The 25,112-nt window shown below is 49.2% G+C and overlaps 12 protein-coding genes across 12 annotated transcripts; 6 read left to right on the forward strand and 6 right to left on the reverse strand.

The window, feature by feature from the left end:
• Positions 1–206: 206 nt before the first annotated feature.
• On the forward strand, positions 207–738 carry N7481_012970 (uncharacterized protein; the record flags this gene model as incomplete). Its single annotated transcript, XM_057272189.1, has 4 exons — positions 207–244; positions 313–370; positions 482–574; positions 661–738. The coding sequence occupies 4 exons, from the start codon at positions 207–209 to the stop codon at positions 736–738; spliced, it is 267 nt and encodes an 88-aa protein (XP_057116377.1).
• Positions 739–1,329: 591 nt separating this feature from the next.
• On the reverse strand, positions 1,330–3,138 carry N7481_012971 (Elongator subunit ELP3; the record flags this gene model as incomplete). Its single annotated transcript, XM_057272190.1, has 2 exons — positions 1,330–2,756; positions 2,829–3,138. The coding sequence occupies 2 exons, from the start codon at positions 3,136–3,138 to the stop codon at positions 1,330–1,332; spliced, it is 1,737 nt and encodes a 578-aa protein (XP_057116378.1).
• Positions 3,139–3,486: 348 nt separating this feature from the next.
• N7481_012972 (succinate--CoA ligase (GDP-forming) subunit alpha) lies at positions 3,487–4,873 on the forward strand (the record flags this gene model as incomplete). The annotated part of the gene is made up of 7 exons (XM_057272191.1): positions 3,487–3,644; positions 3,719–3,747; positions 3,804–3,944; positions 3,992–4,055; positions 4,121–4,146; positions 4,207–4,289; positions 4,355–4,873. 7 exons carry the CDS (start codon positions 3,487–3,489, stop codon positions 4,871–4,873), a joined length of 1,020 nt encoding a protein of 339 aa, XP_057116379.1.
• Positions 4,874–5,534: 661 nt separating this feature from the next.
• On the forward strand, positions 5,535–6,206 carry N7481_012973 (uncharacterized protein; the record flags this gene model as incomplete). Its single annotated transcript, XM_057272192.1, has 2 exons — positions 5,535–5,950; positions 6,023–6,206. The coding sequence occupies 2 exons, from the start codon at positions 5,535–5,537 to the stop codon at positions 6,204–6,206; spliced, it is 600 nt and encodes a 199-aa protein (XP_057116380.1).
• Positions 6,207–6,911: 705 nt separating this feature from the next.
• Positions 6,912–7,607, reverse strand: N7481_012974 (uncharacterized protein; the record flags this gene model as incomplete). Its single annotated transcript, XM_057272193.1, has 1 exon — positions 6,912–7,607. The coding sequence occupies one exon, from the start codon at positions 7,605–7,607 to the stop codon at positions 6,912–6,914; it is 696 nt and encodes a 231-aa protein (XP_057116381.1).
• Positions 7,608–8,032: 425 nt separating this feature from the next.
• On the reverse strand, positions 8,033–9,503 carry N7481_012975 (glycoside hydrolase family 32 protein; the record flags this gene model as incomplete). Its single annotated transcript, XM_057272194.1, has 2 exons — positions 8,033–9,235; positions 9,312–9,503. 2 exons carry the CDS (start codon positions 9,501–9,503, stop codon positions 8,033–8,035), a joined length of 1,395 nt encoding a protein of 464 aa, XP_057116382.1.
• A 530-nt stretch (positions 9,504–10,033) lies between these two features.
• Positions 10,034–11,374, reverse strand: N7481_012976 (uncharacterized protein; the record flags this gene model as incomplete). The annotated part of the gene is made up of 1 exon (XM_057272195.1): positions 10,034–11,374. One exon carries the CDS (start codon positions 11,372–11,374, stop codon positions 10,034–10,036), a length of 1,341 nt encoding a protein of 446 aa, XP_057116383.1.
• An 892-nt stretch (positions 11,375–12,266) lies between these two features.
• Positions 12,267–13,631, reverse strand: N7481_012977 (fatty acid desaturase; the record flags this gene model as incomplete). Its single annotated transcript, XM_057272196.1, has 3 exons — positions 12,267–12,575; positions 12,629–13,491; positions 13,544–13,631. 3 exons carry the CDS (start codon positions 13,629–13,631, stop codon positions 12,267–12,269), a joined length of 1,260 nt encoding a protein of 419 aa, XP_057116384.1.
• A 2,232-nt stretch (positions 13,632–15,863) lies between these two features.
• Positions 15,864–16,494, forward strand: N7481_012978 (uncharacterized protein; the record flags this gene model as incomplete). Its single annotated transcript, XM_057272197.1, has 3 exons — positions 15,864–16,152; positions 16,221–16,325; positions 16,388–16,494. 3 exons carry the CDS (start codon positions 15,864–15,866, stop codon positions 16,492–16,494), a joined length of 501 nt encoding a protein of 166 aa, XP_057116385.1.
• Positions 16,495–16,711: 217 nt separating this feature from the next.
• Positions 16,712–18,097, reverse strand: N7481_012979 (Rieske [2Fe-2S] domain protein; the record flags this gene model as incomplete). Its single annotated transcript, XM_057272198.1, has 1 exon — positions 16,712–18,097. One exon carries the CDS (start codon positions 18,095–18,097, stop codon positions 16,712–16,714), a length of 1,386 nt encoding a protein of 461 aa, XP_057116386.1.
• Positions 18,098–20,082: 1,985 nt separating this feature from the next.
• On the forward strand, positions 20,083–21,925 carry N7481_012980 (putative MFS transporter; the record flags this gene model as incomplete). Its single annotated transcript, XM_057272199.1, has 7 exons — positions 20,083–20,252; positions 20,331–20,491; positions 20,559–20,681; positions 20,742–21,098; positions 21,157–21,210; positions 21,269–21,316; positions 21,372–21,925. Coding segments are annotated over 7 exons (1,467 nt in total), but the record flags the coding sequence as incomplete, so codon positions are not given.
• Positions 21,926–23,430: 1,505 nt separating this feature from the next.
• On the forward strand, positions 23,431–25,043 carry N7481_012981 (DNA-directed RNA polymerase I subunit RPA49; the record flags this gene model as incomplete). Its single annotated transcript, XM_057272200.1, has 3 exons — positions 23,431–23,578; positions 23,640–23,971; positions 24,030–25,043. The coding sequence occupies 3 exons, from the start codon at positions 23,431–23,433 to the stop codon at positions 25,041–25,043; spliced, it is 1,494 nt and encodes a 497-aa protein (XP_057116388.1).
• Between the last annotated feature and the right edge of the window lie 69 nt (positions 25,044–25,112).

Consider the following 25,112-nt stretch of genomic DNA (forward strand, 5'->3'; position numbering starts at 1 on the left):
GGCGATGCCTGCGGGCCGAAAGCGGCTTAGTTGGTCTCCGCCCGCCAACCTCCGTCTTCACTCCTGCCATCATCTCGATCATTTCCCCATCCTCGTCCTCCTTTGACGCCCTCGTTCCCCGCCAATCGGGCGCTCGCGAACTCGTATCTCTCCGTACAGCTTGATATTTTCTTTCGCCCGTCACATTTACTCCCACCACCGCCAGGATGAAGCCCGTTGTATCCGCCTTGAACGCTTGGTCTTGGTACGCCTATCCATCTCGAACAGTACCCCGGCCTTTGATAGCTTCTAATATTCTTTCTTGTCCAACAGCGTCGTTATCTCCCTATTTGCCATCGTCATTCTCTCAGTCCTCGGCTCGCTATTCGGCGTATGTCTCTTCCGACCCCATCCAGCCCGTCCACCCCCAACCCAACTTGCGCATCGTCGCCTCGTCTAGCCTACCACTCTACCGAACTGACACGCTAATTGTGCCATTTAGAGCAACAACCACGCCTACACAGGCTCCGAAGGAGAGCCCGAAGATGGAGTCGCAGTCGCAGCCTCGATCTACACCGCTGTGATCATCTACGCTGTACGTCATCCGCCATTCACACTCATTTATTGCATCAGGGTTCGAGGAGTTAAGGCATCGCTAATACGTTCGCTTCTCATTTATAGGGATTCTTCATCTTTTGTGGCTTCCAGGCCTATCTCCACTTGCGAATCAGCAGGGGCGGTGCCATATCACTCCAATAAATTCCAAAACCAAATACCCCCCCTGCAATATCTCATTCGGTGTCTTTGACGGTTTCTTCTGTTGATTTACTACAATCATTGGGTTTTCATATATTTTTTCGGTCTTTCTTTGGGTGGATATGGTTTACCTTGGTCCGAGAGGGCGAGGGGGAACTCTTAAACGGATCTGAGAGTGTAAGGGCGGCCTGGCCGGGCTTATCTTGCTCTTGCTCCTGGGTCGGTTCGCACCATCATGATCTAACGTCGGAGTCCGTCGGTAAGGAGTGGAAGGGAGATGGTCGCTCCCATGTGATGGATAGGCATCAGCTGGGCAGGTCTCGCTGGTCTCTTACTATCCATCACGAGGGGTGGGGAGGACCATCCCACGCGATGTGTACATAGATCGCTCAGATTTATCGCTAGTTTCTTGTTATCCCTCTCTAGCTATCTCACTGCAAGCTGATATCAATCAAGTATAGACATTTCATCATTGTTCGTTATTGACTATAGCCGCTTTTATTTTGAAAGTGTGACCCCCAACGCCTATTTATGCAGAATCATCATCAATATTTACCCCCAAACTACCGCGAACGAAAGAAGAGTTTCTATCCCCTATGACTCTTCATCCTCCCAAGGATCCAGCATCTTGGACATGTAAGGGCCGTCAAGGAAGTATCCAAGACGAGCATAGTAGCTCCGGACACCAACGCCAGAGATAACACTGATCTTAGTGCTTCCGTGCTCCTCTCGTGCGATCCGCTCAGCCTCTTCCATAAGCAAAGTTCCGAATCCGCGGTGCTGGAACTTGTTGGTATCACGGCCGTGGAGCGGGACGGCGGATCCGTAGACGTGGAGTTCACGGACGATACTGGTCGGTTGGCCAGTGAATTCGGGGCGGAAGGTGTGAGTATCACTGCACTTGCGCAGACGAAGCAAGCCAATGAGGATATCTTGCTTGGGATCCTCGTAGGCTAGGAAGGTTTCCCAGCCACCGTTGGCGGTGTAATCGCGACGGATGAGCTCGACTTGTGAGGGGCGAATCTTATTCTTGACCTCGTTGATACCGACTTCACGGGTGCGGACGTCACGGCAGGTCGTTCCAAAATCCTTCATGCGGGCCAGAGCCAGCTCGCGCAAGTTACCGTTTTCAACACCGGAGGTGACCAGGGGCATGGGGATATCACGCTGGACACGGTAGATACGGGTCCAAGGAGGGACCAGGGCCAGAATGCGGGCCACTAGGTCAACCAACGCATTGGGAGTGTAGTTCTTGTAGCGGCCGGTGCGCCACAATTCGTAGAGACCTGTGCCACGGATGACAAGCGTGGGGTAGATCTTCAGACCGTCAGTGCGGAAGTCTGGGTTCTCGAAGTATTCCTGGAATTGGAACAGATCACGCTCCATTCCGACGTTGGGCAAGTCGGGCATCATGTGGCTGACGACCTTGAAACCGGCGTCCTTTGCAAGCTTGAAGGTCTCTGCCACCGCGGCGACAGTGTGTCCGCGATTGGTATCCCGCGCAACATCTTCGTACAGACTTTGCACACCAATCTCCAGACGGGTACAGCCGTACCGCAGCATGCTGCTCAGGTGTGTGTCCAGGCAGTAATCAGGTCGTGTTTCGATAGTAATACCAACACACTTCACGTTACTCATCTCGCCGGCCAGCACGGCCTCGTCGACGTTGTCTGTCTGGTATCCACTGAGCGCATTGTGAAGTTGCGAAATGAAGGTATCCCGATAGTCCTCTGGCAAGGACATGAAAGTTCCACCCATAATAATGTATTCGACCTTATCCACGCTGTGACCAAGCGATTTGATCTGGTCCACACGTCCTCGGGCCTGCTCGAAGGGATCGTAGCGCGCGCGAATCGCACGCATGGAGGTTGGCTCATATCCGGTGTATGACTGTGTTGAGTATTCGAAGTCGGAGTCGGGGCCACCGGGGCAGTAAACACAGATGTTTCCGGTGTATGCGATATGCGGACAACGGTGAGGCTTGCACATCACGGCGACAACGGCGATACCCGATGAAGTTCCTGTGTTTGAGTGTTAGTTTATATCATCCCCGCATTACTGAATTGGATTTTTTTTTTTGGGATCCAACGTACGGATGGGCTTCGCGATCAACTTTGGCAAGATGTACTTCTTGTAGTGTTCCGGTACCGCGGCAATAATGGCTGTCAGTGGCGGTTGGGTGCTCAAATGATGCTTTTTCGCAAAGGTGCCCCGCAGCTTGTTGAGGTTGATATCCTTCTTCGGCTTCGACGAGTCCCTGGACGACTCATAGTCCTGAATGAGGGCATTCGCGATGTCGGAGCATGCTCGCATGTAGCGCTCGTTCTCAGGGACGCTCTTCGCATTCTTCCTGGCCGTCTTCTTGGTGGGTGCCATTGGCATGGTCATTGTCATGGTGGCCATGGCGGGTGTCACCACGGGGGGGAGGGCGAGAAGGCGAGGGAGGATAACAAAAGAGGCGATCAACCGATAGGAACAGATATACTCGTAGCTCGCAGTACCCTAATATCCCTTGATGTAGTAGTGGGGGGGCAGACCGATACGATTAGATAGAAAAAAAAGTTGAGTGACCGAGGCTGCCGAAGTCAAGTCGGGTCCGCTTAAGTAAAGGTTTCTCTTCCCGAACGAAAACTCCCGGGCGCGCATCCCGATTCGATTCCTTGCTTCACTTCTCCTTCCCGAGTCACCACCTCTTTCTCTCCAACTCCTCTCCTCTCCTCTCTCCTCTACTTAATTCCTTTTGTTGCAATCATGCAGGCATTCCGTCGCAACACCTTCTCGGCCCTCCGAAATGTCGGTCAGCAGCGCCGTACTCAGGCCACCTCTGCCTATGGCAGCACCGTGAACAACCTGCGCATCAACAAGGACACCCGGGTTCTCTTCCAAGGTTTCACCGGAAAGCAGGGAACGTAAGTTGGATTTGATTCTCTGTCAGGATATCCCGACTGGATGCGCCAAGTGCTGACGTGTAGTTCCTGAATAGCTTCCACGCCGAGCAGGCTATCGCCTACGGTAGTTTTCCCTCTCCTATCGCGATCGCAAAAACACCACAGCTCACACAAGTTCAGGTACCAATGTCATTGGTGGTACCAACCCCAAGAAGGCCGGCAGCACTCACCTCGACCTCCCCGTCTTCGGTACCGTTGAGGATGCCGTGAAGCAGACCGGTGCCACCGCTTCTGCCATTTTCGTCCCGTATGAACCCCATCGTCTGTTCCGCAGAGGGAAGAATACAGTGAATACTAACGGCCTATAGCCCCCCCTCTGGCTGCTGCCGGTATTGAGGAGGCCATCGCTGCTGAGATGCCCCTTGTTGTTTGGTACGTGGCTTATTTTTGGAGCTCCCGATAGAGTACCCGAAGCTAATTTTTTTTGCGCGACACAGCATTACTGAGGGTATTCCCCAGCACGGTATGCAGTTTCCGATAGCTAGCCACGCGCGAACGACGCGACTGATTGATATTCCCTGAGACATGGTCCGCATTACCGACATCCTCAAGACCCAGAACAAGACCCGCCTGGTCGGCCCGAACTGCCCCGGTATCATTGCTCCCGTAAGTGCAACATGTCCCGAGCCCGATGCCGAAGCTGTATACTCATATATCTTTCGTCGTTTTAGGGTCAATGCAAGATCGGTATCATGCCCGGCTTCATCCACAAGCGCGGCCGCGTTGGTATCGTCTCCCGTTCCGGTACCCTGACCTACGAGGCCGTCAACCAGACCACCCAGGCCGGCCTTGGTCAGTCCCTTGTCGTCGGTATCGGTGGTGACCCCTTCTCCGGCACCAACTTCATCGACTGCCTGAAGGTCTTCCTCGAGGACCCCGAGACCGACGGTATCATCATGATCGGTGAGATCGGTGGTTCCGCCGAGGAGGACGCTGCCGAGTTCTTTAAGGCCAACAACATCCACAACAAGCCCGCCGTTTCCTTCATCGCCGGTATCTCCGCTCCCCCGGCCGCCGCATGGGTCACGCCGGTGCCATCGTCTCCGGTGGTAAGGGTGGTGCCGACTCTAAGATCGCCGCCCTCCAGGACGCTGGTGTTGTTGTTGAGCGCTCCCCCGCCTCTCTCGGCAAGGCCCTGCTTGCTGAGTTCGTCAAGCGCGACCTTGTTTAAACAGTTGAAGATTGTGTGAAGCTTTCTTGTTCCTTGGTTGGTTCCTAGTTTAATTCATGAAAAGTGAAGGCTTGGATTTTTCTGGGGTATATCTGCCCCCATCCATAATAGGATGGGGTTCAGCGGTTCATTTCATCTAACCCGCTCCTGTATTCTTTTCTCCTTTGTGTTAGAGACCCTTGAAGTATTTAGTTTCGTGTAACTTTTACTTTTGAACATTGTTCCTGACTGTAAACCATGAACCTCGTCCTTCGATAGCCGCATTCATCTTGCTCTAGCCGTACAGTGCCCATGGCGCTATCACGGTAGAACACTCATACCATGGGGACACCAGTTTCTTTTGGCATTGTGCTATGTTTGATGAGGTCATAACCTGACGTATCTTAAGTTCCGATTCTGGAGCCGTTGCTATTTGAGACATGGGACGGCGCCAATCTGGGGTATCGGGCCAAACAAACACATGGTTCAGGCGGCTTATTGTTCGACTTGACCATCTCGAGACATTTTCAAAAACATTTCATTATGACCAAACCGGACTATTCTAGACATCCGTTCCCTTTCAAGGATGTCTCTGGCACCTTTTATATCTCGTACCTTCCATCTCAGACCCTGTCGATCACCCTTTGAACTTGTTTATACTAAGCAACATTTACATCCAACAGGATTTCAACCCAGTTAAAATGGGTAGCAAAACATGCAGAGCACGACCCATGTGGATGTGGTATTTTCGCAATGCTGAATACTGCCTTGGAAAAATACTCACCACGCTCAACACCCTTGAGCCCAATGCGATGGCAACGCCAGAGCTGCGCAAATGGACCGGCATAGAGTTCAATGAGCTTGACATAAAATCCGGGCTTACGAGCAACGGTTCTTCGTTTTTCACGCCCCGTCACGATGAAACTTGCAAGATTTCCAATACTGGACGAGACCCAGATAGTGTGGGAGAGGACGAATTCACCTGCTGTCGGCGCCTGGGGAAAGCCGGAATTAATCGTCATAGTGGGCTCCAAATGGACGCTGCTTTTGCTTTTAGGGATTATGCCCGGGACCTAGCTGATGTCTACCAGCTTCATGACGAATGGGAATACATTCCGTGAGTTTCATCCAAGACAAATTCAAGTGGATATCTAGATGAAAATCGAAACTAATGAGTTGGTTGGTTTAGGGGAAAATCGGACTTGAAGGGCCAGTTTAGTTCTAGTCGCAACAGCCCCCATGGCTTTGATGTCTTTCGTGGATCGCAGATCACGAGTACTCGCCAGTGTCACCGGAGTGTCTGGATGGCATCCCATAATTCAGCAGACGCGAATTGGCCATCTGTGTCCGAGCTTATTATGCTCGTGAGTTAGATGATAGGAGCCATGAGGTCGCAGAAAGCGATGCTGTCATCCTGGAAGGGGAAATGTCATATGCCATTCCATCATACATTTCCGGTATAGTGTCTTGGTCCTTTCCCTGGGGGTGCTTGATGTTTAGTGTTAATTAAGACAGACACTTGTAATCTCATCAGAACCCCGAGCGCGGGCTCGTGTGCTGTATGGACATTTTGATGACAGATTCAGAGTACAGTTCAGTAAGGCCCAAGAACTCGATACCCTTCATACATTGAGGCCATGAATACCCTTTTACAGTGGGCTTGGCCACGAGCTCGGAAATCCACCAGAATGATACGACCACCACTGCCTACAATCCTCGAGTGTGACGAAGAAGAGGATGTTGATTTAGGTGTGATGTCAAAAGTCAGGGGTATTGAATATTTGATGCAGAAAACATTTTCATTTGCCAGGAAAGGAACTTCTTCCGAGCAAGGTGAATGGAATCAAAACAGAGGTATGGCTACCAGCCAGCTTGAATTCCAGCCGTTGAGCAAGCTTGATATGCGTTTCCATCAGTCATCTGGAATGTCGGTTGCTTATAAAGCTAAGAAGAAATCTTTTGCTGTAAATTTCATTTCGTTTTCTTCTATTTGATCGGCGTAGCTCCATCATTATGATACACATAAATTTAGTGTTATTTCACTCTCATTGGAAACTTGAATATACTATCTATCTACGTCAAATCTTGACCTTTCTCAAGGCCTTCACAACCTCCTCGGTCCCAATGACATCCGCAAACTCGCCATCAAGACTGGCAACAGAAACCTTGTGTACGGTCTCAGCATCGAATTCACCCTTTCCAAATGTCGCAGTGGCATCAGACACCAGAATAATGCGTCCTCTGTCGACAGTGACTTCCTTTAGATGCGTGCCATCGGATCTTAGCTTCACGGGACCTTCATCAAGATAGCGATCGACAACGCCTAGGTTGGCCGCCATACGAACGGTTGTCGAAACACAGTGATCAGTTGTGAGGCCTGCGATAAAAATTTGGCGAAATCCCTTATCTCGCAGGTGGGCTTCAAGACCAGTACCGATAAAGGAAGAGTTGACGGACTTCCAGATAACAGGCTCCGAGCCATCTAAGGCTGGGGTCGCGAAGTCCAGCGGGCGGATACCTTGGCCCGGATGAGTGGGATGAAGAGGTGATCCTGGAGTAGTGGAAGAATGGAACACATGGATCACCTCCAGAAGAGTTGAAGATTCCTCTCGTGCGGTGCGGAAGGCGGAGATGAGAGCTTGGATATTGGTCTCATAGAGCGGGTTGGATCGTCCGTTGCCCCAGTGCGATAGAGTTGCGGCGTCGGAAAAGGCCGCTTGATTATCGACCAGAATGAGAGCCGTAGGGAGGCTCAAATCCAGTGGGACTGTCATTTTAAAGGAGAAGATGGATGATTCACTTGACTCTGAATCGGAGTGTGGGGTATGAAACGAAGCAAGTTGTCGTCATCCGCAGTTTTTTCTAGTGGCGCTAGTTACCGTGAGTCACTAATGCATGCTCACAAATCAACATTGCAACAACAACTCAAAAAACAATTTCCTTCAATAACTAGAAATTTATTATTGCTCCTACATTTGCAAGGCTCTCATTTCACACTTCTTCTATCGTAAATTATTCATATTGAGAAACACTAATCCTCAAGGCATACAGTTCGTTCTTCTAGACTCTTCTAGCTCTGTACTAGTATACGCTAGTCTTCGCTCAGCCGCAAAGGATAGGTTGCTTTGAAATGTAGTTTATTTCTGTGTAGATTTGCTCGTGTGCATCACATGATAGATAACTTCTCTATGCTCCCTTCCTAGTTCCAAGTCGAAGAAACCTTCTGAACTCCAAGTTGGACATTCTTGGTATCTCCACCATGCGAGAATAGCCGTGCAAATGTTGCATTTTGGCTTGGGAAGATTTGAGCAGTCAGGGTGGCTTCTCCTTCGCCTCCAAACACCTCAATACTTGACCAGTCAACCAATATCCGAAGACGCACCGTCCCATCCGAGTTTGGAATTAACGGTGCATGGTATACACTCGCAAAGGTTTCATCGAAAGAGACATCGCCAGATTTGGTTCGGTCGACGAACATTTGCTTTTCTTCAAATTTGTAACCAATTTTGGTTTGTTGTTTCCAGTCAGAAGTCGCTTGAACAATGATTCCAAACTCGGATGCCCCCGAAGCAGAGAATTCCAACTCAACATCCAGCGTTTTTCCGACGGAATCAAGGTCTTTGTTTCCTTGGTTGAAAGTCTTCCATGTGGATGAATGTTTTCCTTGGCTTTGAATAGATTTCCAAGCTTCATTCGGCTGCTGGATCAAGGCCGGCTTCTGATTTTTCGTCTTCAAAGACAGATGTCGGGGAGCCGCCATTGCGCCATGCCAAGGGTATACTGGGATTTTCGTGCCGTACTGCCAATTGTTCATCCATCCAATGACAGTATGATCGGTACTTGGGAGTCCATTAAAACTGGTAGTTGCATAATAGTCCGGCCCCCAGTCCATCCAATTCGAGGTTTTGTTTCCGGGGTACACACTCTCGTCATCGGGGGTAAATTTCGCTCCGTCAAAGCTGCCAATAAAATATTGCGTTCCGGATCCAACAGTGCCTGGTGGACCTCCTGGATTGAGTCCCACAATCATGACCCATTTTGTTTTCGATTTGTCGTTGTCGAGGTCAAGAGGGAAGAGACTGGGACATTCCCACACTCCACCGACACCGTTAGAAGGGCCAAACTCACTCAAGACTTCCCAGTCTTTCAAGTTGTCTGAGGTCCAGAGGACAATTTTGTGGACTTCGGATAATGCTGTAACGAGAATCCATTTCTTCGTTTGTTCGTGCCAAAACAAGAAAGGATCCCGAAAGTTCTCGTATTGTTCTTGATATGGGGCTGGAGGGTTGTGGATGACTGGATTGCGTTCGTCGTAGGTGGTCCATGTCATACCATCATCGAGACTATAAGCAAGTGATTGCGATTGCTGGTTGGCTTTCACTTCTTTACCACTAGGTAAGGTCTGCGTAATTTGGTACTTGTTCAGACAAGGCTAATTAGTACATGTGCACAGTACACGATGGTATGGGCAAACCCACGGAAGAAGTATACACAGCAACCAAGGGAGTTTTGCCATCAACACCAAACCCACTGGTATTTTTTACGTCGGCAACAGCACTGCCAGTGAAAAACATCTCCGTCACATTCTCGGGGAAACCTCGGGCGAGGAGAGCAATGGGCTGTTCGTCCCAATGCGTCAAGTCATGGCTCGTTGCATGGCCCCATGACATGTTACCCCATTCGATTCCCCCGGGGTTGTATTGATAATAGAGGTGGTATATCCCATTATGATGTAGTAATCCGACAGGGTCATTTATCCAGTTTTTGGCGGGGAGAAGTGAAACTGGGGACGATAGGGTTCTTTATAGCTCATAGCCCATGTGGGGCTGGCAAGAAGGTAGAGCCCCAATGCTTTCAGGGAAACGACCATTGTAAACGCAAAGATGAAAAAATATCGACTTTGTTAATTTAATCAATGATTCTTAGAAGAACAAAGTGATATTTATACCCCTCCCCTCATTCTCTCATTCCCCACGGGGAATGCCCGCACGTTCACAAGGCCGAAGTATCTTCGGAGAAATATGAGCTCGGTTCCACAACACTATCTAAATGCTCCAAACATGCGACGGCTCGGTGTCAAGATCGCAATAACTCAGAGATATTCTCGGAGCTTGCGGCAATTCTTCGGTTTAGCTCAGTCCCGGTGCACCCTCCCTTGTGCCTTTATTTTCGGTCGCACTTGTGGCATTCATGGGTTTCCTTAGGATTCAGAGCTTACGCTATCGTCTTTCACGTTGGTACCAACGGACTGGCCGTAATTGCTTGGCGCAGCATGGTTACAAGGAATTCCGGAACTATCCTCGTCGATAACGTTGGTACACTGGAAAACCTCGTCTTGCAATGTGGTTCCAGCCAGTGGCAATCCCATGGTACTGTTGACCGAGTCGATCTCCACGTTCTCAAACTTGATTCCAGGGCAAGGGTGGACATCAGAGCAGTAGATGGAGCTGGCGATATTATACCTCGATGTCCCTTTGATATTGGAATAAGTGATGTCTGAAATCGCCATCTTAGAGGTATTGCAATCCTTTCCGCTTTCGGTGTAGATACACTGGGAAATTTGGATAGGCAGAGCTGTGTTGACGACTTCGAAGTCTCGGAAGGTTATGTTCTTGACATAGCCACTACCGCCGCCGCCAGCATCGCCATTTGAGCTGTCATCTTCAGCAACACCCTGCCAGGTCTTGATCAAGGCAGCCTCCATACAATTGTAGCAGCGAATATCCTCGAATGTCACATCTTCAACATAGTCAGGCATGGTTGGATATTGCCCAACAGATCCGATCGCCATGCCATAATTACCGTGGCAGGTCACGTTGCGAACGAGCAGATTGGTTGTGTTTCCTTTGACTGCGATGCAATCATCTTGGTTTTGAATCACGGCGTTTTCGATGAGCAAATCCTCGCTATTCCAAGAGTCATATCCATCGGTGTTAACGGTGCCCCACTGGTCATTGCTAGTAGCATTCACATAGAAGTTTGTGATAGAGACATTTTTGCTCTGCACCACGAACGTTGCCCAGAATTGAGGCTGAATTATGGAGAGACCGTCAATAAGCACATTCTTTGAGTCGATAATTGTCATACTAATAGGGCGGCCCGGTTGGTTACTTTGGTTTTGGTTCTGGGTATACCAGGCTTGACCATTGCCATTATACCATCCGCCTTCCTCGCCTCGAAACGTAACATTCTCACCCCCAAATAGCCAAGCAGTATGCTGGTCTTGCAATACCATTGGATAGGAGTGATTAAGCCAGTAAGGAATGTCGGTAGACCATCGTAGCTCTCCTCTCAATGAAACCTCGCAGTTCTCCAGGTTTGTGGTATTCATCACCGAATTGATGTTAAACACATGATCCTTGGCAAAAATGACTTTGCCATTGTGACCGCATCGCTTGAAGGCTTCGTAAACTGAGGGTACATCGTCAACGGCATCGCCACCATTTTTGAGCGACTCTGGAAAGAGGGTGCAGGTATTTCCTTTATGGACGACGTAGCTCGCCGCCAATGGGGCCAGAGCTAAAGAAAGAAATAACCGCATGGTCGGGATGAATTTTTGCCTGTAGTCTTGCAGGAAGTGACTGGTTGGTAATTGAGCCGAAAAGGAAAAAAAACAAAACAGAGAGCGTGGCGGATGCTACTTTTTATTGCAGAGTGTCAAGACTGCGTTGTCTCTAAGCACGCGCTTTGAGCCCCAGGGTCCTGGATCGCCCCCGTGGGGGTTCTCATTATGACCGCATGTCTGGTACGAAAAAAGAAATAGAAGAAATGAAGTTACATCTTCTCCCCGCATTGAGTGGATACGGCAGGATCAAATTAGATGGAAAGCATCCAATCAACTTAGTTTCTAGTGCTGAGATATTCGGGAGTATTTCAGCCTTGTAAACTGGCACGTGGCCCAACCCAGTTTCAAGCCATCCGATAATCATCTAAAAAAGGATTACCATGTGCAGGGCTCAATAGAATGTCGCTCCGATATCTATTTCTTGTGTAGATGTGACTGTGTGAGTTGAAATTGTAGCGAAAGGATGCCAAGAGATTCGACGGCCACACGAGTAAGATGTCGGAGTGTTCCGCGAGATCATCAGTCAATGCGGGATCAATGTCAATTTCGGTGTAAATCGACCCGACTTAAATCCTGCAGACAAGCCAAAGCGCTTGTTTTATCATCCCGAGCGCGAGATTCTCACCTTGTAGCCAAGTTTGATCATCGCTCCCACCGGAGATAACTGCAAGAAATGCGCCGTTCCAGAAACAATCAATACGCTACACGGTCTTTAAAATCATGTTTTGATTCTCATCATGCGCGATGCATGTACATGTTCAGGCGAAGAACAAATTGCATCTCTATTTCATCTATCTCGGATGAGAATTAATCTTTTAGCATAGGACTTAGATTGCCTGGGATAACAGAGCGGAAGGTAGGCCTTCTATCAACGGGTTTTCTTCTCCTCGGGGCGCGTAAATCGGCGCGTGCGACTGCGCAACATCTCCGCCCTTTCTTCGAGGGTCATGTTGACCTGATCGCCGATGGGAATAAGGCACTTTGCCAGGTGAAGATAGTTCTTGCGAATCAGATTCACGGTGATAAAGATGTAGTCAACATTACGGAAGACCAGCGCCCGTTCCTTGGCATACTGGTCCACCTGTTTGACAAATGAGACCGGGTGGTCTCTCCAGTGACGGCGAGGATTCAGGTGATGGGAAGTGTGATAGCCATCGTTGAACGAGAAGCGGTTGCTCTAGAATATTGTTAGTCTCATGCAGAAGACGATAAAACGATTTCTATACGTACCGGAACATCAATCAGGGTGATACTTGAAAGGTAGTCCGAGTCGGGATCCGCCTGATCCACAAAGGCATGCTGGCCCCAGTTTCCAACCATCAAGCCGCAGCGCATCACGGTAAGCGGGAGAATCAGCACGAAGAGAGTTGCGCGTGCGTTGACATAATTATAGAGCAGGTAGATCATAACATAGTTGCCAAGTTCCCAGAATGCAGCTCTGGAAGCATACTTGACTTGTCCTTTGCGCCAGAAGTAAAGCGGGAGTTCCAGCCAAACGAAAAAGAAAAAGCGACCTACATAGCAGGCGAAGTCGAACGCGCTATCACGATCGTAAAACATGGTTGTGCTCAGATCATTCGCACCGTTGCCCTCCACATGGTGATGCTTGATGTGGTGGTAGAAGTAGGAATTCCACGTATGTCCTAGCATAGGATCCAACAAATACGGGAAAAGCGTGTCGAAGACCCAGAATTTGGATGAAAGCACACCATTCTGGTGGATGTGTTGATGTTTCATCAGGGTGAAGGCACCGCAGCACAGCAATTGCATGGCCCAGTGCAGGATACCATGAATCCAAGAGAAATGATAGTACATGTAGATCGCACTTGGAACAAGAGTAGTGAAGTAAAGGATCAGATGCGTCAACATGACCACATCTGTTCGATACCTTACGACCCCTTGGGCCCAGTTGACATATGGTTGCAAGATGTAGCGCTGAATGGGGGCAGGTAGCTTAGCCAGATCTGGAGTATCCCAGAGCTGGAAGACTGTAGGATCAAAGGCAGGATGAGAGGCATCATTCATGCCTTGAAGCTTTTCAATGATCTCCTCCTGGCTAAGCTTCTGATCCGCTGATCTTGGCTCAGTCTCCCCTAATGTCAGTCAGTGTGTGCTCGCAGTTAACAGGAGCAACGGGTGACGTACCCTTGGCTGCTGGGTCGGTGATGACTGCATCAATCACCAGTCGATCCGCGGTGGTGAGCTGGGGATCCACGTAGGTTTGGGGATCCATATTGGGTGACTATTGACCTGTGTCGGTCACGTCGATCATGAGAACTCCGAAACAACTGATACCATAAAAGCTGCCACGGGTGACGATGGTAGCTGTCTGTTCTCTCTGGTTAATGCAAGAACTAAAGACAAGATCGAGCTGGGCTGTGCCGTCCAGTATACTCCATTCGCCAACGCGTCGTCAGGGGGAAAAAGTTTTCCTGAGGTCAGAGTGGGTCCGAACAGTTGACAAGTTGACGTTTGCCTGTGGTACTCGTACGATCTCAGTCACAAAAATAGAAATAAACAGCTTTCATTTAATCTAGAATAGTTTCACATATACCAGTAGACTCAATAGAAATCTAGCCCTTTTCCAATACAGATTAATTATTTTAGTTTAATTTTTGGGTGTACTCGCAGTTCATGGTGAGTTTGGGGTTGTTTGCACTACATTCAGGGGGGTTCTCCACGGTCGGAATGAGGTCTGGCTCGACCCAGAAACTGCTTGTGTTTTCCCCCTGAACTTCCTCCCTTGGCCCCACGTAAACAAACAACATCTTGGCCACTTTGTTTTGAATTGTTTACAGGGAATCGAGCAGAGCTTTCGGAGGTATAAAATAAGAATTAACTGATCACTATGATACTAACTAAGGTAATGCTACTAGTTTTCTATGGTTTCCGGATACCCTGGCAAGTCCTGTTAAAGCGGAGCTAAACCCCCCCTCAATCACAGCCAAGCGACTAGCTCAAGACAGTGGCCGATCAACATCTCTTGTCCCACCGCCATCCAACTGCTGGCACCCTAAATTAATTCACTCAGTGTACTCCGTACTCGTATACAGAATATCAGTGAGAATCTAGAGGGAGACAGTTTTAGATTTATTAAATAAGTTATCACACCTAAAGCTTGCGTTATTAATTTCAAAATCAATTACTACTAAGATATATAGTACTAGTATAACTATAGGAGGACAACTAGTTACTATGTGTACATACTACCTAACTAGTATAACTTCTACTAGTGATTTCCAGATCCGAGATCGATCGTCACCCGACTACTCCGTACTCCGTACCGAGTCTGATCTCATTTCTAATCGCAATCCATGGATCAATCTGGATCCCAAGGTTGGTTTGGTCGTAAACACGGGGAAAAGAATCGTGAAAGCTTGAAGTATTGGAAATGCTACACTAGACACAACGTGCTTCCAGTAACCTTGAGAAAGTCGACATTATCCAATTCCAAGTCTTTTATCGTCCCCACAGCAACTTCCAAGATTCAATCATGGTAATCTTGATTTGAGCAATCGGATTTGGGGGCCTTGGCTTATATTTTCTAACAAATACTCTAATGTAATTTGCCAGAGACATTGAATCGAAGCAAAAGCCGGCACCTGGGTATCCGTCTCTCCATGGGATTCGTTGAAGCACCCATGGATGGCCTAGGGTCAAATGTCAATCCAAACCCCTTCTTCTATATAAGTGATCCATTTCAAGTTGAACTTTATGATCTGTGACCATCCTTCCGGTCTTTCCGAGCTACCATGTAGAACCGATTCATTTGCCGTCCCTCGCCGATTGCTATGGGATATATGCCTTACACTTGACTACATTTTCACTTATTCGAAGCAAAAAGTACAAAGAGGCCTCCCACCACGGAATTTCAAAACATAACAGCGAATCAATTAGGCATTCAGGTGAAAACTGCGTCGCTGCCTTCCATCTCCACCTCCGAACTGCCGCAGCTGGGCGCGCAGTCCAAACCCGATGCGGGGTGATCTGCATCAATTAAATCTCCTGAGTGGCGAAAGGATGGCCCCTCTGCGAACTCTGCGAACCTCATTGCCTTGGGCGAGCTGCGAGGGAAAAAAAAAGCACTTTGATGTATTCCAAACATCGCTTCTGTCTTGAACCTTGGAACAAGCCTCGAATATGTGGCCGCCAAGGTGATATTCCGTCCCGCATTGCATTTGTTTACACGGCTCAACACTGCCTCGAATCCACATCGGTCGGAGCTATCAGGGGTTCTGAAATGAAGCATATGCGACCGTGACGTGCCTTGAATCTGTGTGCTCCCGTGTATTGCATGGTGTGAGAGGATTTCGATAGAACCCACTCAGGCCAGCAAATATAAATAAACACTCAATTCCCCCACCCTTCAGATCTGCCAATATTGTTATTCTTTCTACCATCAATAGACGTACACTCGACACCCATCCGACCTCTATCAACCTTGAAAACAAACATTTTTGTCAAAATGAAGTTCCTCGCATCCATCGCCCTTCTCGCCGCGACCGTGTCGGCAGGCCCTGTCGTCAGCAGAGCCCCCAAGCAGTTCACCTTGAAGACCAGTGGCGCGAAGAATGACGCGCACAATGACCTCTACCTCTACTCTTACCACACCGGTGCTGGTCTAAGCGATGCCGTTTTCTCTGATGGTACTGCTCATTCCGCTCACGTTTATCTGAACGGCACCGAAGCTCTGGTTGACCTGGGAAATACTTTCTCCTGGGGCATTGTCGCTGGTGGCGACAGCAGCTATTCCAGTAAGTGATCAAAAATGAATATACCTAAATATTTCAGCTGGACTCTTTGCTTATACATCTTTGAACAGACTGGGATTCGGTCGAGATCAACGCTGGTGCCAGCAGCAAGGGCTTCTCTATTAAGGATGGCAACTTTATCTGGGCCCGAGAGGACGGATTTGGTGGCTGGTTGGGTAAGTGAACTTGAAGTGTCGATGCTCTTAAATTTGCTTGGTTCTTTACTAATAGTCTTTAGCCTGCGACTGGGTCCACGATGCTCCTCAGCTGTTCTACCTTCACAAGAGCTTCGAGGGCGATGTTCCCAGCAGCTGCGACAAGGTGGACCTCAAGCCTGAATACTAAATGCTGATCCCAGAACGCTCTAGAGGCGCATTTACGACCCGACGTTTATACAATCATGACATGAGACCTAGACTTAATCCCTGTCTCTATTTACTTAATGCCCTGATATAGTTCGAATGCAAGCAATATGCAAAGAGTAAAGCTATTTTGCCGTGGTCTGTATTCGATCGACCTAGAATTCATTGCTTTTCATACATCATCATCAAATGGATAATCATTAAGTAGCGGCGACTCCAGAACCAGTCGACGGTTTATCTTCGTAATATCGGCGGTCCATTCCTGCCTGCAAACGGGCTTCCTCGTTAAAAGGGCCGCGAATAGCTCCACGGAAATGTTTCTGGACATTGGCACGGAACACCTGCACGGGATCGGTACCTTCCTGGGCACAAATCCAAGTCAACCATCGGTGGCCGGTGGTAACATGTGTGATTTCGTCGTTATGAATGATCTCTAGTGACTGTACGCTCTCGCTGTCGCCGGCGACGCGGAACTTCTGAATAGTCATAGGATTCACGTCGAGCCCACGGGCCTCATGAACCAAGGCGATGATACTAATTCGAGACCGAAGATCATGTGCAGTCTCAAGAGCAGATCGCCACAGACCGTGGTGAACTGGAAGAGCCCCGAAGTAAGAGCCCAATTCTTCGATTCGAGTGCGAAGTAGGGAGAAGTGTTTTGCTTCATCGCTGGCTACTTTAAGCCAATCGTGGAAGAAGGCCCGCGGTAACTCTTGCGAGGATCCTTCAGTGTGAAATGTCGCGAAGCGGACGCAGATATCAATTGCCAAGTCGATGGCCCATAGTTCGATATTGGCTAGGGCGTGGAGCATGGCGATCCGGCTCTTCAATGTCCCGCCCTTTCCTGTACGAGGCATGGCACCAGGCTCGACCTCGACCATCTTTTCGCGCGGAGGTTGATCAGGTGCTGGAAGTTTACCTCGACCGAGTTCCATCGGATTACCGCCAGCCTCTCGACCGGTGAAGATCGTGAACAGATGGGTCGTCAGTTCAATCTTGTGTTCAGGATTAGCAGTGTTCAAAATATGAACTGCCCAGTCGCAGAATGTTGCCTTCTCATCCAGGTAATGAGCCGGGCCAGCGTCCTCAGGAACAAAGACAGGCGTGTCTTGCTTATCGGGTTTATCAGATTTGGTCTGTTTGTTTGATGGGCGCGGGTTCGGGTTCGGGTTCTTCAACTTGACTTTCTCGCTCACAGGCTCGATTCTCCCAAGGCCGATGCTCTCGCCATCTTCGACGGGGAAATCTACCGTGACTGAACCATCCCGAACATCAACGGGGAAAGTGCAGGCCTTAATGCCAATGCTTGATTCACCCGTCTCCACATTGAAGTCGTAGGCGTGCCACGGGCAAGAAACAACATATGCTGAGTCCTCGATATCCACACTAGAGTCAGCCATCGGTCCGCCCGCGTGGGGGCATTCGGCCTCCATCGAGAAATAGGACCATCCTTGGGCTTCGTTGGGTTTGGAACAAGCCGGGTCGATGGCCGGAAGGCGAAAGAGCACCAGTCGCTTCCCTGTGGAAAGATGGATCACATATCGCGCTTGTGTAAAGTCCGATAGCGGACCACAGTTGACCAGCATTGTGATGACAAGGCTTCTTGTGGCTGCTAAGTGGATGTGGCTGAAGAAATTCACTGGTGATGTTTGCCTTCAAAATCTCGACGAGTCACGTGACTGCTCCACCAGTGGCAAGTGTGGAACAACAACAAGAGAAAATACTAATCATATTAAAAGGGAGAATGGGGAAATGGAGTAAGCAAGTATTTTGAGTGTCTATATTAATTTCCAGAAAATATCAACCGTGGTGATTACTTGGCGGTCCTGGCGAATTGGAAATGCGAACAAAATCATATTTTCTACTATTTCAAGATAACTTGAAGATGAAGATGTATAAAAAGCTTGAAGCCATGGCTAGTAGTTGTAGATAACCTGGAGTCTAGTATTTACGCATGCGGATTTCTAAGTAATAGTATGCGTTATCGGAGAGTGCTAGTTGCCCTAGAACCGTGTAAACACATCGATACTATAATTGAATCACCAATTTTCGGGGTCACATGTTGTCATCTTTTTGAGGTATGCCGCATGTTTGGGGAAGAAGTTGGTCGCGGGTCTGAAGAACAATAAGCAGCCTCCTCAAGCCACACGCGGGTCACCTGGGCAATCATTCAAGTTAATCAAATCAAAGGAGGCGAATGAAACGTTCGTCAGTCATGCATTTGGGCAGATAAGCTTCACTGTCCTAAAGTATATAGTATACTATCCCGAAGAAGCAACTGTAGTAAGCAGACCGCCACTAACCTAACGGTTGATAATGGTTTATGTACATTTAGTTTAGCCCATGTAAGAATGAGTAGCAGCGGCGATGTAACAATTCTCATGATTTCTTTTTACCGTCGCATTCCATAGTACGACAGAGAATGGGTCGTCATGGCGGATCTGCGATCGATTAAACGAGCTGAAAGATCCACTATCGAAAAAATAGGTCCATATCAACAACACCAGTCGCATGCGCTGCCCTAATGCAGAGTGGGTGGGAGTGAACAGCACACCCAGTAGAGGCTCCATGTTAGTGGAACTAAAGAGGAGCCAAGGTTGGTTCGTCAGATAATAAGCTCCTTAGAGATTAGTCAGGCAAATTAAGGCATTCTGATGACAATGTGCTGTTGCACAGAGAGGCAGTGGTCTTATGCAGTCTTTGCCCTTTCCAATGTTCTATGCGGGGATTGCTAGTTATGCGCGCGTGCCAAGCAAATATGGGAACACGAGTGAGTAATTGGAGCCGGAGGAGCGGACAACTCCAACTCCCCCTTATTTTTTAGGCCTAGCGGAGCCCATTTGCGGGGAAGAAACAAAGCCCGGCCGTGGGGATCATCAAAGCGTTTTAGGGCCGGAACTCGGCATCGAATAAGGTAAGTTTCGAGTCAACATGCATATGTAGATGAGATGGACAGGTTCCAATCCATCTGATGTGATCAATAATGCAACGAAGCAGTGGCCATTGAAATGCCAGCCAGGGACAAGCCGAAATATCTGTTCGCACTAGAGGCCGAGATCGGGCCCTAAGCGGATTCCCCGAGTGGGTCGGCTATTGTGTAGAGTCGCAATGGAGAACTTCCGCGGCTTGAGGGAGTCGTGAGTCAAAAGGCCTCGAGTTTTCCCCATATTCTCTTGGCTCTGCTCTTTTCTTCTTTTTCTTCTCATTACCCCTCTTCTTCCTCTTTGTTCGTGTGTGCTGGTGCTTCCTCGGTGGTAGAAAACATCGCGCTACATTTGTTTTTGCACTACGCATCGCATCCCTGTATTCCGCAGTGATCAGCACTTGAAGATCCGAAAGGCCGAGCTATTCTTCTGCTTTTCTTTCCCACCTTTCGCCTTTCCTTGGCAAACGTCTTCCCCCTTTCCTAGCGAGGTTCTTCTATAAGAACAGCGGTCGCAACCAATCATGGGACTCCCAGGTATGATAGCAATCGCATTTCCCCCACGCGCGCGCATTCCGCACGCGCGCGGACTTTGATTTCTTGGCTTTGCGGGGGTTTACTGACAGCTTTGGTTTCCTTTTTGTAGACTTCAAAGCAGAGGGCGACGACCACAGCCCGGCCCTGAGCCAAGAGAACTATAACCCCGACCATGATCTCCCTCCTCTCGTCCACACCACCGAGCGCAAGCTCATGGCCAAGATCGATTGGCATGTTTTGCCTTGCCTGTGTATTCTTTATTTGCTCGCCTTTCTTGACCGGTAGGTAAACCGCGCGCATTGGTAGATTAAGGTCTTCCACAATTGTCGGATGCTAATTTTTTCGGCGTGTTTGAATAGTGTGAACATCAGTAATGCTGCGATTCTGGGACTGAAGACGGAATTGGACATCGAGACTGGCAACAAGTACAACACCGCCTTGACGATCTTTTTCGTGCCTTACATTATTTGCGAAATCCCGTCGAACATTTTGCTCAAGAAGTTCAGCCCTCATGTCTGGCGTATGTTTTGTCCATTCGTCTTCCTGAATTGGAGATGGAAATAGTGAGCTGACGTGCTTCGTTCTAGTGACATTCTGTATGTTCATGTTTGGCGTGGTCATGATTTGCCAAGGATTAGTTTCAAACTGGGGTGGATTAATGACCACTCGCTTCTTCTTGGGCCTGTTTGAAGCCGGCATGTTTCCTGGATGTAAGTTTGCAAGATGTGCCAAACAACGCACAAAGGCGAGAAGGCTAATAGTTATTATAGGCTTCTACTTGCTAGGAATGTGGTATACCCGAGCCGAAGCTCAAAAGCGTTTCAGTTTCTTCTTTAGTTCGACAACTCTTGCAGGCGCTTTCGGTGGTCTGCTCGCCTACGGTATCTCTCAAATGAACGGAGTCCGCGGATATATGGGCTGGCGCTGGGTCTTCATTCTTGAGGGTCTGATAACCTCCGTGGTTGCGATAATCCTTTTCTTCTTTATTTCTGATTTCCCGGAGGAAGTCAAGTGGTTGACTGACGAGGAACGCGAATTTGTGCGCGCAAAGCTGGCGAGGGATGTGGGCAAGTCTGCCCATACAACAAAGATAGGAACACGCCAAGTGCTGGAAGTCTTCAAGGACTGTAAGTCGACAACCAGAGTCTCAGCATCTTGTTTGTACACTTGTTGACATTTTTACAGGGAAAATCATCATCGGTGGCTTTATGTATTTCGGTCTCATCGTTCCGGCATACGGTTAGTTGGCCATGTCCGCGCAAGGTGTATCATGCATAATTGTTCTAACTTGCTCCAGGCTACGCTTACTTTGCTCCAACTATTATCCAGTCCTTTGGCTATGATCGTATGCGCAATTCCTGCCTATTTCTCTGATATTCTTACTGACATTTGCTCTCTAGCTGTCAAGACCCAGCTCTACTCTATTCCGCCATGGGCCGCTGCGTTTGGTTTCTCAATGGTTGTCGCCTTCTTTTCCGATCGCTTGCGCCACCGTTTTGTGTTTACATTGATTCCAATTGCAATTGCCATTACTGGGTTCTCCATGCTTCTAGGAATCCACGACAAATTTCACGTCGAGTACGGTGCTTTGTTCTTGGTGACTTGCGGTGCCTACAGTGCGATGCCGGTCATTGTTTGTTGGTTTGCTATGAACCTGGGCGGCCATCACCGTCGAAGCGTCGGTACAGCCTGGCAGGTGGGATTTGGCAACATCGGCGGTATTATTTCGACATTTGCATTTAACACTGACAAGGGGACTTTTACGACTGGTTACAGTGTCTGTGTGGCATTCTGCGGTTTGTCTGTTATAGCCTGCTCTATATACTATGTGGCGCTTGTGTTGGACAACCGCAAGAAGGATGCTATCTCAGCGAACCAGGACCCAAATGCCATTTCGGAGACGGAGGAAGAGCTGATGGGTGATCTGGCACCGAACTACCGGTACAACTATTAAAGAAGAGCTCGGGTGGAAGGAGCTTTGTACCAATGGGAATGGTTCCAAGGATATGAGCTTCCCGATTTGGGGACAGAGGTTGTCGATGACTTAACGCAGAGCTTAATTGATGCAAGCTATGAACATACTAGGGCTCGGGAGAGAGCTTAAACTATCTACGTAATTGCAGAAAATACGCACATATATAATATTATCAATTGAAATGAATCCACAATTTTGATTTTTTTTTTTCCACTCGTTTATTTCTCTTGAATGGAATCCGTTTATTACTGTGGCTGTCAGTGAACCCTAGTTTTCGATGCCATTCCGTCACGTGCCCCCATACATCATGGCTTCCCAAGGCGGTTAGCGCGACTCGCTTAGCGAATCCGCCGCCCACTTCAAATGCGCAGGCCGCTGCACTTTCCATCTTTCTTTCTACTATCTCTCCTCATCCTCGCAGAAGTGAGTCGCCACCCTAAGCTCCAAACCTTGGATCATTCCTCGGAAAAGGATCCTCGTTCGATATGGACATTCCTTGCTAACCTCTTCCCCCAGATCTACGAAGATGAGAGCTAAGTGGAGAAAGAAGCGCGTTCGTCGTCTCAAGCGCAAGCGCAGAAAGATGCGCGCGAGATCGTGAGTTATCCCGTTCAGCAAGCCGTGGAATACTTTCGGCTGTCTACATTTGAATTGCGTCACTAACAATCGCCTCAGCAAATAAACTACTCGCCCCTCCCATCTCAGCTCCTCATGCCGAGGCCCATGTTTGAACGCTGAACACGACAAATTGAATTGATACGACTTCTTCCTCGTTTATCGTTTCCCGCCTCTCAATTTACCTACCCGGATATGTTTTCCGCCGCCATCTACAGACGAAATCACAGTATCTACCGACGGAATCCGCCGTTCAAACGACTCCGTTCCTCTTATTACTTTTTTAATCCCTTCGGATTCATTTTCAACGTCGGTCGGTCTGCTGCTGGATTAGGTTATATCTGGGAGGCTCGTGTGTTTGGTTGAGGGTTGAAGGACCAGCCTATCGGACTGGTCGTTGAGCTCGGCACTGGGGTGACTGGTCAACTGCTTATCCAAACCTTCCCAAGGGACCTCGTTCCCTTTGGTCGGTGCCATGGAGAGGTTAATTCCGAGAGTTTCAACTCACGTCACAACAAAACCAAAACTGAACCAAGCTCGGAGGTTTTTGGTTTCGATAGCTATGCTTGACAATCGATGACTTTACGAGCACTACTACTTCTTCATATCGTAAATTGTAACTCCGTAATCATCATAACTTCCCATACCGAACATGCTCACCCAACCTTTGCGTATCAATCCTTGAACTGCCCAAATATTGTATTTCTCCATTTCGTCACTGAATTCCCACTTGTGCGGCCGTCTGTGTGGATCCCTCACCGCCTGCCCGACAATCGCCGCTAGGAAATTTTTCTGCCGACAACTTTTTGACATTCGATTGCACAGCTTCATTAAGGATCACCAGAGGTCTTTCTTGCGGTATTTCCACCATGCCGTCCGATAAAACAGAAAAGAAGCGCAAGCGCGCCTCTGATCGTCATGAACGTCCCACCAAAAAGCCCGCACTAGGCCTGCAGGCCCTTCCCCCGCTGAAAGCTAGCCTGGTCGAGGATAAGAGCGAGCTAGCGCCAGTTATTGGTGAGTGGAATGGCAATTTAAATACGCAAGCTGGATTGTGCTAATGTGAAATTATTCTCAGCTACTACTCCCGGTGTTCAGAGTGCCAAATCCCTCCGCTGGAACCCTTATCTCAAAGCCCGTGACAATGTCTCCAAGTCCTCCGCATCTCTCCGCAACCCCGGCATTGTTTCGTCAGAGATCCTGCTTCAGTCCTCCCAGCATGAGAAGATGGATTTTGTTGGCCGCGAAGGACACGATGAAGATGCCGACTCCCAGTTGAAGCACTACGTTGCGGTCGTGGACCCCGAGCGCAAGACCTGGCAGATTGTGGAGGCCCGCCGAGTGACTCTGCGTGGCTCTGTACGCTCTCACAAGGCTTCTGAAGAGGACTCAGAGTCCGAAGACGAGCTCGTAAGTGTTTTGGTACTAATTGACTGGCTAGGATCAGTGGAGCTAACATCAAGTATAGAACACAATGCGCGCTCAACGTACTGCCCTTACCAACACATTCGGTACCAAGCAATCCCGCAAGGCCGTCCAGTCCATGGCAGAGAACGCCCAACTTTCAAGTGCCCCAGCAGGCACCGTCACCGAGGCTGGTGCCGCACTCATTTCCTCCTTGCCCGCTGACGCCACCACCGGCGCGGCAAAGGCAATCGACGTGCAAGCCGCTGTGCAAGCAGCCAAGCCTTTGCCTACCCCGGACCTTACCGCTGCCCACCCATCGGATGTTTACACCATCGAGACCCTGGTCCCCGGTGGCCACTCTACTCTGCGCTTGTTAACCGGTGTCGACGAGTGGAAGCAACAGGTGGATGCCGGTCTTGCCGTTACTACAGTTTCACGATACGTGTCGAATCGAGTATCTGCCGTTGGACAATCCGATAACTCAACACACCTGCAAGTCCTCCGGTTCATCCAGCTGCTCCTCGAGTTCGCCCGCTCCCTTAAGGGCGCTGGCAACAAGGGTCCCGGTCCGAACAGCAAGCGTCTCCCTCCGCGCGACGAGCTGCGCAAAATCCTCTCCAACACATCCGGCGCCAAGCCCGGCAGCGAAGAAGAGGAATCAACCACAGAGCTCCTGCCAGACTCTGTTATCGACAATGTTCGTCGCCGCTTCGCTTCCAACGGCGGTTTCATGAGCAAGCACGACATGACTCTCCTCCACACCACGATCTGCGCCTTGACACTGCACATTCCTCCCCAACCGGCTCAAGACGGTGGATCCAGCTCTCTGGGTGGTAACTCGCCCAATGAACTCGCTACCGATCCCGCCGATCTCCGTGATGATCTGCGCCTCGACTCGAACACCATCCAGCAGTACTTCCGCGAACTGGGCTGCCGCATTGACCGGCCTCGTGAGACTGAGTTCAAGAAGTGGAATATTAAGGGTGGTCGTGCGGAGGCTCATGCGCGCCGTGTTGCTCGCCTGAAGATTCCGCTCGAGTTCCCCAAGGTTAGCCGCGGTGGTGGCAGGAAATAGATGTGAAATCTTCGTTTGGTCTTTTCTGTAGCGGTTAGCTTTCGACATGTAATTAATGTTCGATGGCCA

Source organism: Penicillium waksmanii (genome assembly GCF_028829765.1).
Source record: "Penicillium waksmanii strain IBT 27052 chromosome Unknown utg000010l:1.0-3698451.0:1.0-3701458.0, whole genome shotgun sequence".
Lineage (NCBI taxonomy): Eukaryota > Fungi > Ascomycota > Eurotiomycetes > Eurotiales > Aspergillaceae > Penicillium > Penicillium waksmanii.